General features: G+C 36.4%; 1 protein-coding gene across 1 annotated transcript in view; it reads right to left on the reverse strand.

Moving 5' to 3' along the window:
- Positions 1–7197: 7197 nt before the first annotated feature.
- The window catches only part of cdh12b (cadherin 12b), a 176555-nt gene continuing 166856 nt past the window's right edge, over positions 7198–16896 (reverse strand). Inside the window, exons 11-12 of the mRNA XM_073815067.1 lie at positions 16633–16884; positions 7198–8471 (exon numbers count right to left, since the gene is read on the reverse strand). Coding sequence (XP_073671168.1) covers positions 7948–8471; positions 16633–16884 — 776 coding nt within the window. The 3' untranslated portion in view covers positions 7198–7947. The remainder of the gene's footprint in view (positions 8472–16632; positions 16885–16896) is intronic.

Below are 16896 nucleotides of genomic sequence, written 5' to 3' on the forward strand. Positions count from 1 at the left end.
CACACAATATTAAAGTAAAAAAAAAAAAATATTAGTGCAACTTTCATGAAGTTAAATCAATAAAAACCATTCCTTCCGCTAGAAAAAATAGTCCCTGACCATGAACAAAAATGTGTTCCAATGTGTAATATGCATGAAAGCTCAAATAAAAAAAAAACATTGGGTGAATCGGTCATAGCCGTGTTTTATCGTGAATAAAGCTCACCTATTGACCAATCAGAATCAAGGATTGGAACTAACCGTTTTATAATGTATTTTTTTATGGCATTGTGTAGCACCTTTATTTTCAAGAGGGTACTAAGATAATAGGATAAGATCCTCAACACGTTCTTAACTCTTTACCCGCCATTAACAATTTATCTCGTCAATTAAGAGTTTTGTGTGTTTTTTTGCATAAAAAAACGTGTTCCTGATTAGGTTTTATGTTAATCTGTAATACCGTGATTATCCACTAGATCAGTGATTCCCAACCGGGTGTACGCGTACCCCAGGGGGTACTGAAGAGTTTCCAGGCGGTACGCGAAAAGATTTAGATTTTGCTTTGATCTCAATTACTTTTAATAAAAATGTCTTTCGTTTGTCCAGTCATTTACCTAACATTGATTTTTGTGAGGAAAACATTGTAAAAAGGACTACTTTGTAATTTTAATCTTATCATTAAATTATTAGCCGTCGTGAGTAAATGCGCTGCATGCTCCAAAATGCAATAGCAATGTCCAACTCAAGAACGATCTGACTATTTTTAATGAACCTGAAAAGTTTCTAAAGACACAAAGTTTATTAACTATTAATAATCTTCAAATAATGATATTCATTCCCGCTGCCATTGCATTTTCAAATGACGCAAAAAAAAATATATATATATTTTGTCCCGTATGATGTCTTTTGTATTTATAGTGAATGTCTTAACACATGTTGTTTCTCTTTATATTTGAACAGAATAATTTATTATAACTTATTTGCACACTGTAACTTAAATTGAGATTTTAGTAGGGCATTTACTAAAAAGGACGTGAGAGCTCAATTCCAAATAAGCGCCGTAGTGGAACATTTGCGTGTGATTTACTACAAAGGCGCAAATAAAATACACAGGCACAATAATGACATAAGCACATTTCCATAATGACCATTGCAATCTTTAAGTACAGGGTCGCAAATAAGAGACCTCGGCAGGGCATCACAATGAAAATGCGGACTGCGGAGTATGAAATTCCAGCTAAGTAAAAGTATACACTAAGAACCGGAGGACGAAAGATGAAGGGTAAAAGAAGTTTTGAAATACCTGATTTGACTTCTCCTTGTGACTTCTCCTCCTCTTTTCTCCATCAAATTAAACATAGCATGGCTTGGCAAACTATAGATATTTTTTAAAAGTATGTTCCTCTGGCAAAATGTTATACTCCCTCGCATTATTTTAATACTCTCCTCGCATTAATGTTGCTTCTAAAAGGAAAACTTCCACAAATAAGGTTGCAAAAATAACACCTTTTCAGAGCTAAATATCTACTGCGTGTCTTTAGTAAGTTCAGTCGTTATTTAACGCCAAAATGATGGTTTGCGCAAGCTGTTAGCAAATCTGGCCCTTAAAGGGGTCATATGATGAAATTTTTTAATTTGTAAAATAAGTCTTTGGCGTTCCCAGACTCCGTATGTGAAGTTTTATCTCAAAACCACCTACAGATAATTAATTATAGCATGTCAAAATTGCCATTTTGTAGGCCTGAGCCTTTAAAAATGCAAATGAGGTGATAAAATGCAACCACTGATCGCAATGATAGTGGTTTGTTGAAATAAACATGCTTCATCAGTCAATGCTTTTTACTTTAATGTTTAAAATTAATTAATTAATTAATATTACTAATTATTTGTCTTTAAACACAACTTTGGTTTAGTTTTGATAAAAGGGTACTTGAGCCTTACTGATAGGGCTGTGGGGGTACTTAGGGCTAAAAAGGTTGGGAACCACTGCACTAGATGGCAGATACATTTATAAAAAACTTGAATCAAAAAAATTTCTACTAATTTTAAACCCTGTGTATGTTTTGATAATCGTTCTGAATCTGATCTCTAACAAAATTCTATAACAAAAAAATGCAATTATTTCAGCTTTTTCCTAAAAATAATATTTTTTAAGTAAAATACCCATATTAAAGAGTTTATAAGCTGAGAAAAAATATAGTTAGAATTAAAAGTTTTTTTTACCCATTTTGTTTTGTCTGTTTGTTTGAAAGCAGAGAGTCTGTTCTTATATTTTTAGAAAAAAAAACCTGGAAGGCATTTTGGGAAAATCACAAAAAAATGCTGGCGGGCAACATTTTAAAAATTGGCTGACGGGGAATGAGTTCAAAATACTTTCAAATCCGCCTAATCCTGCCCCGCGTCTGATAAAAAATGCTAATTTACACGAAGACATGCCAGACGCACTTAGCAGGTTTTGCATATGAGTTCTTCAGCTTATGCTCCCCATGATTCTTTGCGCAGGTAAACTCTTATGAATACATTAGATCAATAAAATAAACAAAGTTTATTACATTCATGACAACAAATAAATACTTTTGAACTGTATGGACAGGAATCACACATAGTCAAAATATATACATTAAAAAACGAATTTAGCTAAAAAGTTACAAATAATAAAAGGAATATTTATTGGCGACAATATGACAAAAGTGAGTCAGAGCATGTTTTTTAACAGCTACATGTAACAAAGTGCGACAAAGGTGACTTATTGATTGGCTCATTGAGATTATGCAGAAGTGGGTCCCAACATACTGCGTTTCCATTTGACAGCTTTTATCACTTTGAAGCTCTCACTTCAGAGGGAAAATCCTTAGGGCTTAGGATGAGAGCTCTTTCAAATATAATGACTGGTGGGTCTGGTTTAGGTAAGGGGTGGAGTCCCAGTGACCTCCTGGTCGGTTGTGGCTAGAAGGGATACAGCAAAAGCCAAAATCTCATGAAATTTCGCTAGATGGGTGCCAGGGCTCAACCTAAAGCACTGCCCAGCCTGATCTCATTAGAATTCGTACATATTTTACGAGTTGGGTAATTTGTATGAATTAGTACGAAGTTGTTGTGCAAAAACTTACGATTATCATAAAAAACCCTGCCCCTAACCCCACTCCTAACTCCAATGTCACATGCAAATTATTAAAAATGTACAAATGTGGTTGTACAAATGAATACAAATTAGCCACCTTGTAAAATATGTATGAATTGCCAACAGATAGCATTGGAGTGCCTGATTGCCCGGGGCCAGAATGTGAGACGCTTGGGCCAGTAAACATTGATGGGCAAGTGCTTCACCTTCAGTTGCTAAAATATATTTTCTGCCTGTGGCCTTTTGTCTGTATGTATTCTTATGCAATGTTACCTTTGAGACACAGTTTAAGCATTGCGACCGTTAACTTCTCAGCAATAAGGTTTCTCCTTATTGGATGTTGTGACCAGACGCAAATACAGTAGCAAGCATGGTGTCCAAATAGGTTGGCGACAACCCTTCATCGGGTCCACTAAAACTGATAAGACATATCAAAATAGCATATTAATAACACTGTTTTAGTAATATTTTAAATTATTATTTAAAAATGTGAAAAAATTGGTGGGCCAGTGAAATTTTTGGCAGGGCAAGTGAAAACCTGAACCACTATTCGGGCCAGTATAAAAAGTTATTTGTGTTGACCACCGAGTGATGTTTTTATTTTAATCTTACCCTCAAATCTAACCCTAAACCCAACATTTCACAACATTTAGACCGTAGCTACTTTCCAGAACCAGAACCGCTGTTTTCAGCCTAATCTTACACCCAAATCTAACCTATACCCAACATCTTGCGAGATTAAGGCGTTTGCCGTATCCCTTCTAGTCCAAACGCATTTGTGGTGCTTTGTGATTTATTCTGGTTAACTGTTTAAAATCTTCCATTTATCTGTAGACCTCAGGAAACACCCATACTGATATAATGTATACATTAAATGCACTGTAAGTCCCTTTGGATAAAAGTCTCTACCAATTGCATGAATGTAAATGTGAATATCCCCCATAAAGTGCTTATAAAGAGTAACCGACAGTGTTTTACAGTGTGTGTGTGGTACTGTATGCCCAACACTGCTGTGCTATCTTACTGCATAAAATCTCCTCCACTCTCAGCACACTGCAAGATAAGATTAAAGAGTATATTTAATAACCCATCTCATTTTCAGCTGTCTCACTCTGGTGGGACCATAACCCATCAGCAAATCTAAATCGGGATCGCTTCAGCATTTAGAAATGAATGCACTGCACATCATTATTTTCATGATGTGTCCTGGGACAAACAACCAATAAACCTGTGGAAGAATCTCATTGCACAGGAGGAAAAGATGAAAAGATGAGATTGTCTTGCATTATTTTATGCACTCAAGAAATAAAGATGCTAAACAATGCCATAGACATATCATTTTTGACAGAACCTTTAAAGGGACATTTCACAAGACTTTTTTAAGATGTAAAATAATTATTTAGTTTTCACAGAGTACAAATGTAAAATTTCATATAGATAATTTATTATAACATGGTAAAATTGACACTTTCAATTGCAAATTCGTTTTTGGGTGTGTCCTTTTAAATGATCTGATCTCTGCACTAAATGGCAGTGCCGTGATTGGATAGTGCAGATTAAGGGGCTGCATTATTATAACCTAGTGTATGATGTGTGTTTTATGTGTTCAGGAATAAAAAAACAATATTGATTTTAACAGTCAGGAGCTTAGCATTTAAAAGATCCTATTATGCTCTTTTACGAATGTTGATGGAGTTTTTAGCATAACGTTCCCTTGGTAAGTCTTTAGCAATCACCCCCATATGCCCTTATCATCTCTACAAGACCGATTTGAAAGCTACAATTTTTTGTGTAATATACAACGCTAATTACACAAAATAGCTTGTAAAATAAAACACAAACACATGCTTGTGTGATACGGAGGAGTTCACACTGATGGGCAAACTTTCTTTCTATTTCTAGCGTGATGCTCGAGTCTGTCCCAAAATACGACTTTGGTGTGCCCTCGCAAACTTGGATCGAGGGTCCCTAAGGTCTGCAATACATGATGTCATCAAAGTGTGGACTCTGAGGAAGTCCACAAGTCTGAAGTGTGCCATTAGGGACAGGGCCTTTGTTTTCGTGGTGTAAGAGTTCAAGGCCGTTGCATGGCTTTCCCCGCGATGCTGCCAGGGCTAGACTCTGTGGGCGGTTGGTTGACCATCAACTAGCGACACATCAAAGCTTGTTGTTTGTAACAACCATTATTCTCAAAAAAGTTTTGAGAACTGCAGACAGGTGGACTTTGGACATGCTCATTAAGACAGCCTGTGTCTGTGCAAGGATGCTGTCCTTTTCCAGAAGACTTTTCCATTTCCTCAAATGCTACAAGTGTCATTTTAATCATAACACTCTGTCTAAACCACACACAGGCAGTGCAATCCCACTCCACAACCCTTCTTCTCATGGTGTCCACAACTATTTTAATTGCATTTTATAAAATGACAGTGTGGCTGGACGACTGGGGATTCCATGACCCTTAAGCTATAGGAACCCGAAATAAGGATCTTTAACCCCTTAAGTGGGGCAAATACCCTTTGAATGGGGGAAGAGTGAAAATGTGATATACACCTTCAAATTAATATAACTCTGGCATTTTTGGTCTAAAAGCCTAATCTTGGTCTTGTTTTAAAGAAGACACTTTGGTGTCAGCCAGTGAAAATATTAATATAAATAAATTGTTAGAGCAGTTTACATTAATTTAAAAAAAATAAAAATAATTCAATAACATATTAATTGTATAAATAAAATTATAAAACTATAAATTTAGTTCTGATCCAAATTTCAAGTTAAAATCACACAAAAAAAAAATGAGGTTTGTGTCACACTTTTACACAGTTTTTTACCAACAATGGCCACTAGGTGTCAACGGTTTGCTGCATACTCTTGTCACAAATTAATAAATTACTGTCACTGCATTATGATTATTGCAAAATGGTTTTGAAATATGAAAACTACATTTGTTGAGCTTTCCAACAATATATAGTTTGTCAAAATGAAGATTTATAATAGGATATAGTGTTATGAATATATAATAATTAATATGCATTTCTATGGGGGGGTCATGTAACAACAACAACAACAAAAAACTGTCACTACATTATTTCTATCATCAGATGACCTTAAAATATAAAAACTACATTCTGAGAGCTTTCCAGGGATATATAGTTTGTCATGATTTTTTAGGTTTAGAGCAGGGGTTTAGTGTTATAAATATGTAAAACAAATTTGGCCTACCTGTGGCCCCGTGACATTTTAGAAACTGACCCCCACTTCGTAATAATTATCCCACAATGGTTATAAAATATAAAAACTACATACTTAGAGCTTCCCAACAATATGTAGTTTGTCAAGATTGTTTAGGTTTAGAACAGGGTGTTAGTGCTATACATATGTAAAAACAAATTGAGTCCACCTGTGGCCGTGTGACAATTTAGAAACTGACTCTCATTACGTCATAAATTTCCCAAAATGGTGATGCAATATAAAAACTACACTATTAGAGCTTTCCAGTGATAAATAGTTGGTCATGATTGATTAGGTTTGGAACAGGGTATTAGTGTTACAAATATATAATAACAACGTGGGCCCACATGTATACCCATGGTATTTTAGAAAATGGCTCTCAGTATGTCATTCCTTTCCCACAACGGTGATGATAAATGAAAACTACACTCTTAGAGCTTTCAAACAATATATAGTTTGTCATGATTGGATAAAAATTCACATGCAAAACATTGAAGTAAACATAGGCGTCCCGCTGGTGGGACAATGACATTTTGCAGGATATAAATGTTTTGAGAAACACTATCTTTATAATTGAATCAATTTCTCTCCCTACATACTTTATTTTATAAAACACTGTTAATATATATATATATATATATATATATATATATATATATATATATATATATATATATATATATATATATATATATATATATATATATATATATATTCTAGAGGCTTAGACCTTTCCAACAATATATAGTTTGTTGTGATAGACATAAAATTTACATGGAAAATACTGAAGTAAACTTAGGTTTCCCAATCACGGGACAGCACCACTTAAAGGCGTTAACTTCTTCACAAACCAAAACTTTTTGTTTCCAAGTGGTGTTTATTTAAGAAAACATTTTTTTTACAGGACTATAATTGCTCATCTTAGCCCTAAATTGATTTTTACACCCGGTACAAGTCTATACAATTTCCTCTTAGGGACTACAATGTCCGCGTCCTTCCGAGGAGCAAATAATTATGAAATTCCTTGTGTCATCAAAAAAATAAGAAATCCATATTCCGTTTGAAATCATGATAAATAGATAAATACATAACAAAACAGTACAACCTGTCTCAAAAGCCTCACAAATAAATAAATAGGATCATAAATAACATTCAAAAAAATCTTTGGCCAAACAAGGCCTGTGTAGACATTTTCTCCTCAGAAAGTTTTACGCCGAAGTTCAGGATCAAGGTCGGCTACGGTTCGTAACACCGGTCAGCCTGAAGGAGAGTGACAAAAAATTCAAACCATAAACACAAGAATAACAAACCAACTCCATTGAGGCACTTTTATAAGGATGAAAAATGTTGCATCATCTATGTAGTAGTTTGTTTTCGTTTTCTTTCAAAAGCAAAGCTTAATAAATATGACCTAAACCCTCCAACATTCATTTACAGATACGAAAGGCTGCATGTTGATCTGGCTTCCTTTGTCTTTTGTTGTTTCTATCAAGGCAAACGAAAAACCGTGAGGTTCAAAAAGTAAACCAAAGAACTACAAAATAATAAAAACAAATTTGATACGCAAACGCTGAACATCTGTTTTTTTCCAAAGCCAATGTAAAAAAAAAAAACCTAAATCATCAGTGTTTGTTTTCAGGTGTGGTCGTGGATGTTACATCAGACTGGCTCTGTGATTTTTCTCCGAATATCCCTGCGAGGGTTTTAAAGCGAGGTCCCCACTCATTGAGGTAATCGAATTCCTCCTCTGCTTCTCCTTTAACAGATTCTATCGAGCTTAAGCTCTCGGCCACCGAGCCCTCGCCCTCGTATGCGTACGTGGCCAGTGAGTCGTAGGGCGGGGCTGCGGTGTCACCGTCGTGTTCCTGTAGCCTCTGACTTATAAAGTTACTGATGTCTGCGCTATTCTGCGAGGCTATTGGCCGCCGTGGACCCAAGCTCAACTCGGGCTTAACGTCTCGGCGAAAGAGGTTGTCTTTGATGACTTTAGGGTTTCGAAGAGTTCCCATGTCAAAGGCGTGCGTGTCCTCTTCGCCTCCGCCCTCGTCGTCATAATGGATGACGTTGTCGCGGACGTCCTCTTTGGACGTCATGAGTGTCTCTTTCTTTTTCTGTCGCCGTACCCCCACGTACAGCACGACGATTGCTGTGAAAAAAAAATACAGGAAATGAAGTTAAATGGCTTGTTTAAGATGCATACGCTACAGCATGAAAATCTAAGGGGTTAGGATGCTAAAAGAATACGTTACAACAAAGACCCTTTAAAGAAGAGGCTGTACACTGCGTCTCTGACTATAATCAGGCTGGGAGAAAGCCAGCAGAGGCTGGTGAAAACACTCTTCCTTGTTCAATCAAGCAGACAACCCTCTCATTTGTCAGAGGTTTTCATGATTGGCAAACAGCTCCTGGCAAACAGTCATCATTTAGAGACAGATTGAAAGCTGTAGCGGTAATGTGTAGCCTCTCTCTGATGGACTCTCAGCCATCATGTGGGACTATTTCAGAGCCATGTGATGAGACTGCCCATTCCTCTCTTTATGATTCACTTTTTTATTGACTGACCACAAAAGATCCATAACCTTATGCCTACAGCGAGAGAAAGAGAGAGAGAGAGAAATGGTTTGGGTTGGATGTATGGACGGACATATATACACAGACACACATACAGATGAATGGATGAATAGATGAATGGATGGACGAATGGATGGACAGACAAAGACAGACAAACAAACATATTGATAGACTCAGACGGCAGGCAGATGGACAGATAGATAGATAGATAGATAGATAGATAGATAGATAGATAGATAGATAGATAGATAGATAGATAGATAGATAGATAGATAGATAGATAGATAGATAGATAGATAGATAGACTCACACAGACAGATGGATAAATGGATGAATGGATGGACAGACCTAGACAGACAAACAAAGAGATAGATAGACTTAGTTGGACGGGCAGACAGACAAAGGGACAGATAGAAAGACAGATAGATAGACAAAGAGATTGACGGAAAAACAGATAGATGGACTCAGACAGACAGATGGATACATGGATGAATAGATGGACAGCCAGACACATACAGACAAAGAGATAGACTCAGACGGATGGGCAGACAGACAGACGGACAGATGGACAGATGATAGATAGACAGACAAATAGATTGACGGATAAATGTAGAGACTGATACCGACAAAATAACAGATAGATAGACTCAGACAGACGGATAGATGAATAGATGGATTGATTGCTGGACTGACAGACACAGACAAACAAACATATAGATAGACTCAGACAGACAGACAGATGGATAAATAGATGGATGGATGGATAGATGTGCAGACAGACACAGGCGGACAGAAGAATAAATACTTTGGATGGATGGATGGATGGATGGATGGATGAAGGATCGATGGATGGATGGATGGATGGATGGATGGATGGATGGATGAAGGATCGATGGATGGATGGATGGATGGATGGATGGATGCATAGTCGGATGGATGGATGGATGCATAGTCAGAAAGTCAGATGGATGGATGGATGCATAGTTAGATGGATGGATAGATGCATAGTCAGATAGTTGGATGGATGGATGAATGCATAGTCAGATAGTTGGATGGATGGATGGATGGATGCATAGTCGGATGGATGGATGCATAATCAGATAGTCAGATGGATGGATGGATGGATGCATAGTCAGATAGTCGAATGGATGGATGGATGGATGCATAGTCAGATAGTCGGATGGATGGACAGATGAAAACAGATATATAGACACAGACAGTCAGACAGACAAATACTGTAGATGGACGGATGGACGGACGGACAGACAGACAGACAGATATAGATAGAGATGCAGACAGACACAGGCGGACAGAAGAATAAATACTTTGGATGGATGGATGGATGGATGGATGGATGGATGGATGGAAGGATCGATGGATGGATGGATGGATGGATGGATGCATAGTCGGATGGATGGATGGATGCATAGTCAGAAAGTCAGATGGATGGATGGATGTATAGTAAGATGGATGGATAGATGCATAGTCAGATAGTTGGATGTATGGATGAATGCATAGTCAGATAGTTGGATGGATGGATGGATGGATGCATAGTCGGATGGATGGATGGATGCATAATCAGATAGTCGGATGGATGGATGGATGGATGCATAGTCAGATAGTCGAATGGATGGATGGATGGATGCATAGTCAGATAGTCGGATGGATGGACAGATGAAAACAGATATATAGACACAGACAGTCAGACAGACAAATACTGTAGATGGACGGATGGACGGACGGACAGACAGACAGACAGATATAGATAGAGATGCAGACAGACACAGGCGGACAGAAGAATAAATACTGTGGATGGATGGGTGGATGGATGCATAGTCAGATAGATAGACAAATATACCCAGACAGACAGACAAATAGATGGACGGAAAGACGTGCAGACAGACAAATAGATATAAAGATAAACGTACAGACTGACAGAAACAAACAAAAAAAGACGAAAAAATTGATGGATAGATGTATGGATGTATGTATGTGTGTATGGAAAGACACAGACAGACAAACAGACAGATATACCCAGGCAGACAGACTGATAAATAGATGGATAGATGTACAGACAGACAGACACATGAATAGATGGACGAAAAGACTTGCAAACAGACAAATGGATAGACGGATAAACAATCATACTGATACAAACTGATAGATATACCCAGACAGAGAGACTGATAAATAGATGGATGGATAAATGTGCAAACCGACACAGACAGACAGATGGACAAATATAAAAAGACAGAAAGAATGCACAATATATTGACACAGACAGACAGACAGACATACAGAAAGACATAAATAGTCAGACAGATAGTCAGATAAACAGACAGACAAATAGATATATAGATAATGTAGATAAATAAATAGATAGATACTGTAGATAGATAGATAGATAGATAGATAGATAGATAGATACTGTAGATAGATAGATAGATAGATAGATAGATAGATAGATAGATAGATAGATAGATAGATAGATAGATAGATAGATAGATAGATAGAATGAAAGACATTGAACAGCATGATGATTAACACATTAACACATGAACACACAATGTCTCAGTCTGTGCAGTAATGTGTTTGTGGGAGATCTAAAAGGTGGTTTCTACACAGGTTAACACCTGTTGTCTGTTTATTAGTAAGCAGTAAATTAGACAAAACAAACTGCTGTTAAAAATAACAAGGTTATTAATGTACGTATAGATCAGCGGTCTGCACAGCGATGTCTGTGAGATGTCAGTGCCCCCAAGTGACAGTAATTTGCATTACAGCACTCAATATGTCAAATACATCTTTAGTTTGTGTCTGTTCATGTATGGTTGTGATTTGATTTTAGTGACAGGTTATGGAGATGGTGTGAGATTAATAAATCCTTGCCCTCAGCGGACCGTCTGTCATGAGCCGCTTCCCAAGAGCTGGAAACAGACCGAATGGTTTCAGTGCTGTATGTTATGTTGTCTGGTTACTCTTCCAGCATCTCAAAAACATGCTGTCACATGATTAAAGACTAATTGTATTATGTTTCTTATATAATGATAAACATATTTTATTGTCATACATTTTTTAATAAAAGAAAGTGAGTAAAATTCAAGTATTAAAACCTGATGAGACCTTAGATGAGAAGACATTGGATTGTAAAAAGTGGGCAGAGCTAATAAAAATGCAGACAATAGTTTCTTTAACATGACTAACAAATAGAGCAGTTTTAATATATTAAGATATTAATATATCGTATCCAATGTAACTTTCAACTATGAAGGAAACAGCAGGAAATCGCATTGAAGGTTGCATGCTGTCTCTCTCCTTTAGTGAACTCTTCTGCTGTGCCATAATGTCAGAAATAAACAATAGAAATGAACTTTTATTGGGGTATACAGCACATACATCCAACACAGCACGGCAAACAGGAAAAAGTATGGGAATGAAAACAGATTTAGCATCCAACTAAAGTGAACTGTTAGAGCTTATCAACATATTGTGCTTCATAAATTGAAGAGTCAAATGTATAATTTAAGACAATTGAGACTTGCTGTCTCCTGCAGCAGGAAACAACTGCTCCAGAAAACAAATGTGAGGGAGGTGAATATAAATCCTTGTGGTTGTGAATAGCATTAACTCTGGGCTGTAAAAACCCAGCTAAAGTCATTTGTTTGCGATTTACTGTTCACATAAAGCCATTCTAAATAATGTAGAGAACATTCTGTGAAAATATAACCTCGATATTTGGGGATAATTCACACAAAAATGAAAATTCTGTCACCACTTATACCTTTGTTATACAGTATATGAGGTTTTTTTCTGTTGAACACAAACTGAGATATTTTAATACGTAACCATTGACTTCCATCAATGGGTACTGTCGACTGTGTGCTTACTATCATTAACTAAACTTTCTTCTTTTGTGTTTAACATAATTGAAAAATTCATACAGGTTTTAAACAACATAATGTTGCATAAATGATAACAGAATAAAACATTTTGGGTAAACTATCCCTTTAATATAGAATGAGTAAGGTCATGTCAAATTTCATCATTAGATTATGAGACTTTAGTTTGGATTTCACAGACAGGGTCACTAACTGTATCATTTTTTTATCAATTATCAAGTCCCAAATATATCGACAATTGTTGACCTTATCATGAGCTTTTTAACCATACTGATATCTTAGATGTTGATGTTTGGTGGTTTAAATGCAAATTCTTTGTTATAGTTTTTCAAGCATAAATATTTCTCATAGTTAAGTAAATGCTAATTTAGAATTGATACGTCCATAACGGAAAAATGTCACATCAATAACATTGTTTTTCCTCATAAATGCACATACAAAACTTAAAATAAATATATATATATATATATATATATATATATATATATATATATTATTAAAACTCAAATGTGTAGTCAATTTTTTTCTCTCGCTCTCTCCCTGCACTAAATGGCAGTGTTGAGGTTGGATAGTGCAGATTAAGAGGTGGTATTATTATAATAAGATCCCCTTCTGTCATCACAAGGGGAGCCAAAATCTATTTTTTCACATGCTTGCAGAGAATGGTTTACCAAAACTAAGTTCTGGGTTGATTGTTTTCAATTTTTTAGGTTGATAAAAGCACTGGGGACCCAATAATAGCACTTAAAGGGATAGTTCACCCAAAAATGAAAATAATGTTATTAATGACTCACCCTCTTGTCATTCAAAACTCGTAAGACCTCCGTTCATCTTTGGAACACAGTTTAAGATGTTTTATATTTAGTCGGAGAGGTTGTTGACCCTTCATTGAAAATCTACGTATGGTATACTGTCCATGTCCAGAAAGGTAATAAAAACATCATCAAAGTAGTCCATGTGACATCGGTGGGTCATAAAAAAATAATTTCTGTTTTGAAGCGCATACCCGAGACTAAAGTCACGTGAATGCTGTGAAGTGGATGACGTACGACGTGGCTGACGTGTTATTTGGTGCGCCCCAGCAGTTTTTTTTTTGTTTTGTTTTTTTGTGTGCGCCCGGGCTTGGTTTACAGTTTGAGTGAGACACACGCTGTAAGTAAAAAAAAAAAAAAACTTTGCAGACATGTCTGATAATAAAACGTAATCTGCATCACTGCAGTCATGTGACTTTAGTCTCGTGCATGTGCTTCACAACGGACGCAGAAGAGAAGACAATGCTGAATAAAGTCGGATTTTTGGTTATTTTTGGACCAAAATGTATTTTCGATGCTTCAACACATTCTAACTGACCCACTTATGTGACATGGACTACTTTGATGATGTTTAAATTTTTCTGGACATGGATAGTATACCGTACATTAATTTTCAATGAAGGGTCAACAAGCTCTCGGACTAAATATAAAACATCTTAAAACTGTGTTCCGAAGATGAACGGAGGTCTTACGAGTTTGGAACAACATAATTAATGATATTATTTTCATTTTGTAGGTGAACTATCCCTTTAAACATGGAAAAAGTGGATTTTCATGATATGTCCCCTTCAAACATTCCTTGAAGAGGGGTCCCTTCTTCATTTGATGGGTATTATTGCTTCTGGTTTGTGCCTTTTAATTCAAAGTTTTTAGTGCAAATAATCCTGGAATTGCTCATATGTACTGTAGGCTACAGACCTATATGTTAGGCAGGTTAGTTTGCGAACACACAAGCTAACATGTTTTTAATTCATAACACGTAACTGCAATAAATTCTCCAGGTTTTCCTAAAATCTAGCTATACTCAAAATGAATAACATGCACAGATTCAGTGTGGGCCTAATTACCAGCCAATCGAAAATTACAAATTGATTTACACATGAATAAATAAACTGAAGTACTGGTGGGTGGACCACGCTGGGATCAAATGAGGGCTTCAGCGTGATAAGTGTCAATGTGGAGGGCATACGTGTGATTTTCAGAGAGCAAAAACCTGCAGTCCACTGCAGGCTGAGATCCGCATCTCAGGTTCATTCAGGGACGGCTAACCTCATTTTGTTGAGCATGCTCTTACTTAATGACCATCCAGCCCACACAAATTACCATGGAAACGGGGCCATAAAAGTCTCTACCTCAATCCTTACCCCCACTACAGATACTCCTCACACATCCTATATGCAAATGAACCGGATTCATACCTTCAGAGATTCGTTAAGATTTTGGAGGGGTTAAATCAACTCGAGATTTAAGGCTTTTACTTTGGTGTTGGGTAAAGACATTACTCGTTTTAAGCCAAGCTCATTTGCTTTAACAAACAATCTTCCTTCTTACTAGTCTAGATTGGCCAATAAAAAGATGTTTAATTTACACGTGCGTTTTAATTAAACCGTCCCAGAGAGCTTCAGATTAATCCATGTATCACTAATCGAGTAATGCGCAAAGCAGAACCTGCCGCCACAAGTGCCTGAACTTCAACAATTGGCAGACACTTTTATCCAAAGCGACTTATAGTGCATTCAATCTTTGCATTTCAAAATCATCTTACATAATGTAAAGAAGATTCTGTAAAAATAAAACCTTGATATCTTTAATATTAACTGAGTAAGGTCATATCAAAGATAGTTTGTGAAAATCAATGACTATGAGACTATGATAGCCTGGATTTCACGCCTTATTCAGCCTGCCGCCATGTTGATTTCAAACTGAGGCTGTGAGGGATGGACGTCAAGTGCGTTTGCTTTGAACCAATTGTTTTGTAGCCATCAAAACACATAATTTTACAAATTTTCACAAGACAAAGAACCTTAGAAAACTTGGATGTTAAAATTAGAAAGGACGCGGGTCAGTGCCAAAAACAGTTTGGCAAGATGAAAAACCCTTTTTTTAAAGCATGCATCAGGTTTATTTCAATGCACATAGTGTATTTATGTTAATTTTATGCATTAAAAAATTACAGTTTTTTAAAAAGCACAATTTTTATAAAGGTTAAGACTGAATGGACCTGAAAATGTCAAATGGTGTAACCACCAATGGTGCCAAATAATGAGAAAAATTTAATATTTCATCCACCTTGATGGCATGTAAGTGTAATCATCATCATCAAAAAAATAAAAAAATAAATATATAAATAAATAAATAAATAATACTTTTAAAATATCAGTTTCTTAGTTATTTGTAAATGTAAATTTGAATGCGTTTTTGTAATATTTGTTCTGACATATGCTGAAAACAGCTCTGTTTTCTAAATAATCTTTGATAAATGATGTAAAAATGTATGTAAAAAACATATTACACTAAACTAGATGATTATATTTTATTTCACATTTTTTATGAATATATTTATATTTAAAAAAAATTAAATACTAGTTACACCAATTGACACAGACTGGTTACACCACATTGACATTTTTGCAATTTTCCCGCAAATATTCTGTCAAAATGAAATAAAACCAGAAATTTTTTAATTTTATTAAATTTTAGAAAGAGAATGCAAGTAACCTGCAAATTTATTTTGAAATGTTAATAACAAAAAAGATTTTATGTATACATTGCGTTGCTCTAATCTCAAAACTAGGTCATATGTCCGTTCTCATTTTAACCATCAATTGTCCCGTGGAAATTTTTTAAATTATGTATTTTCTGTGTTTTGATGGCTGAATGACCAGCATCCCGGTACAAAACAATAGGTTTAAAGCACACGCTCTGGACGTCCATCCCTCACAGCCTCGTTCTGGAATCAACATAGCGGCAGACTGAATAAGGCGTGTAGTGAGCTGTGTTTTCAGACTGATGCACGCTTGCTTACCCAGCAGTATAATGATGCACACCAGAATAGCGATCAAGGCTCCTGTACTGAGACCCACGGGCAAGAAAACAGCTTCAGCGTTGCAGGTTAATAAAGACCCGTCGGCGTCACAGCCGCATACACGGATGGTCAGGGTGCTGGTGCTGCTCAATGTCTGCAGACCTCCATCTTCAATTACCACTGGAAGGTGATAGATCTCCTGAGAGCGGCGCTTGAAGCCGCTGCGGAGGCTCACAACTCCGGCTGTGTTATCTGGACAGAGCA

This window comes from Paramisgurnus dabryanus, chromosome 1, assembly GCF_030506205.2.
Source record: "Paramisgurnus dabryanus chromosome 1, PD_genome_1.1, whole genome shotgun sequence".
Lineage (NCBI taxonomy): Eukaryota > Metazoa > Chordata > Actinopteri > Cypriniformes > Cobitidae > Paramisgurnus > Paramisgurnus dabryanus.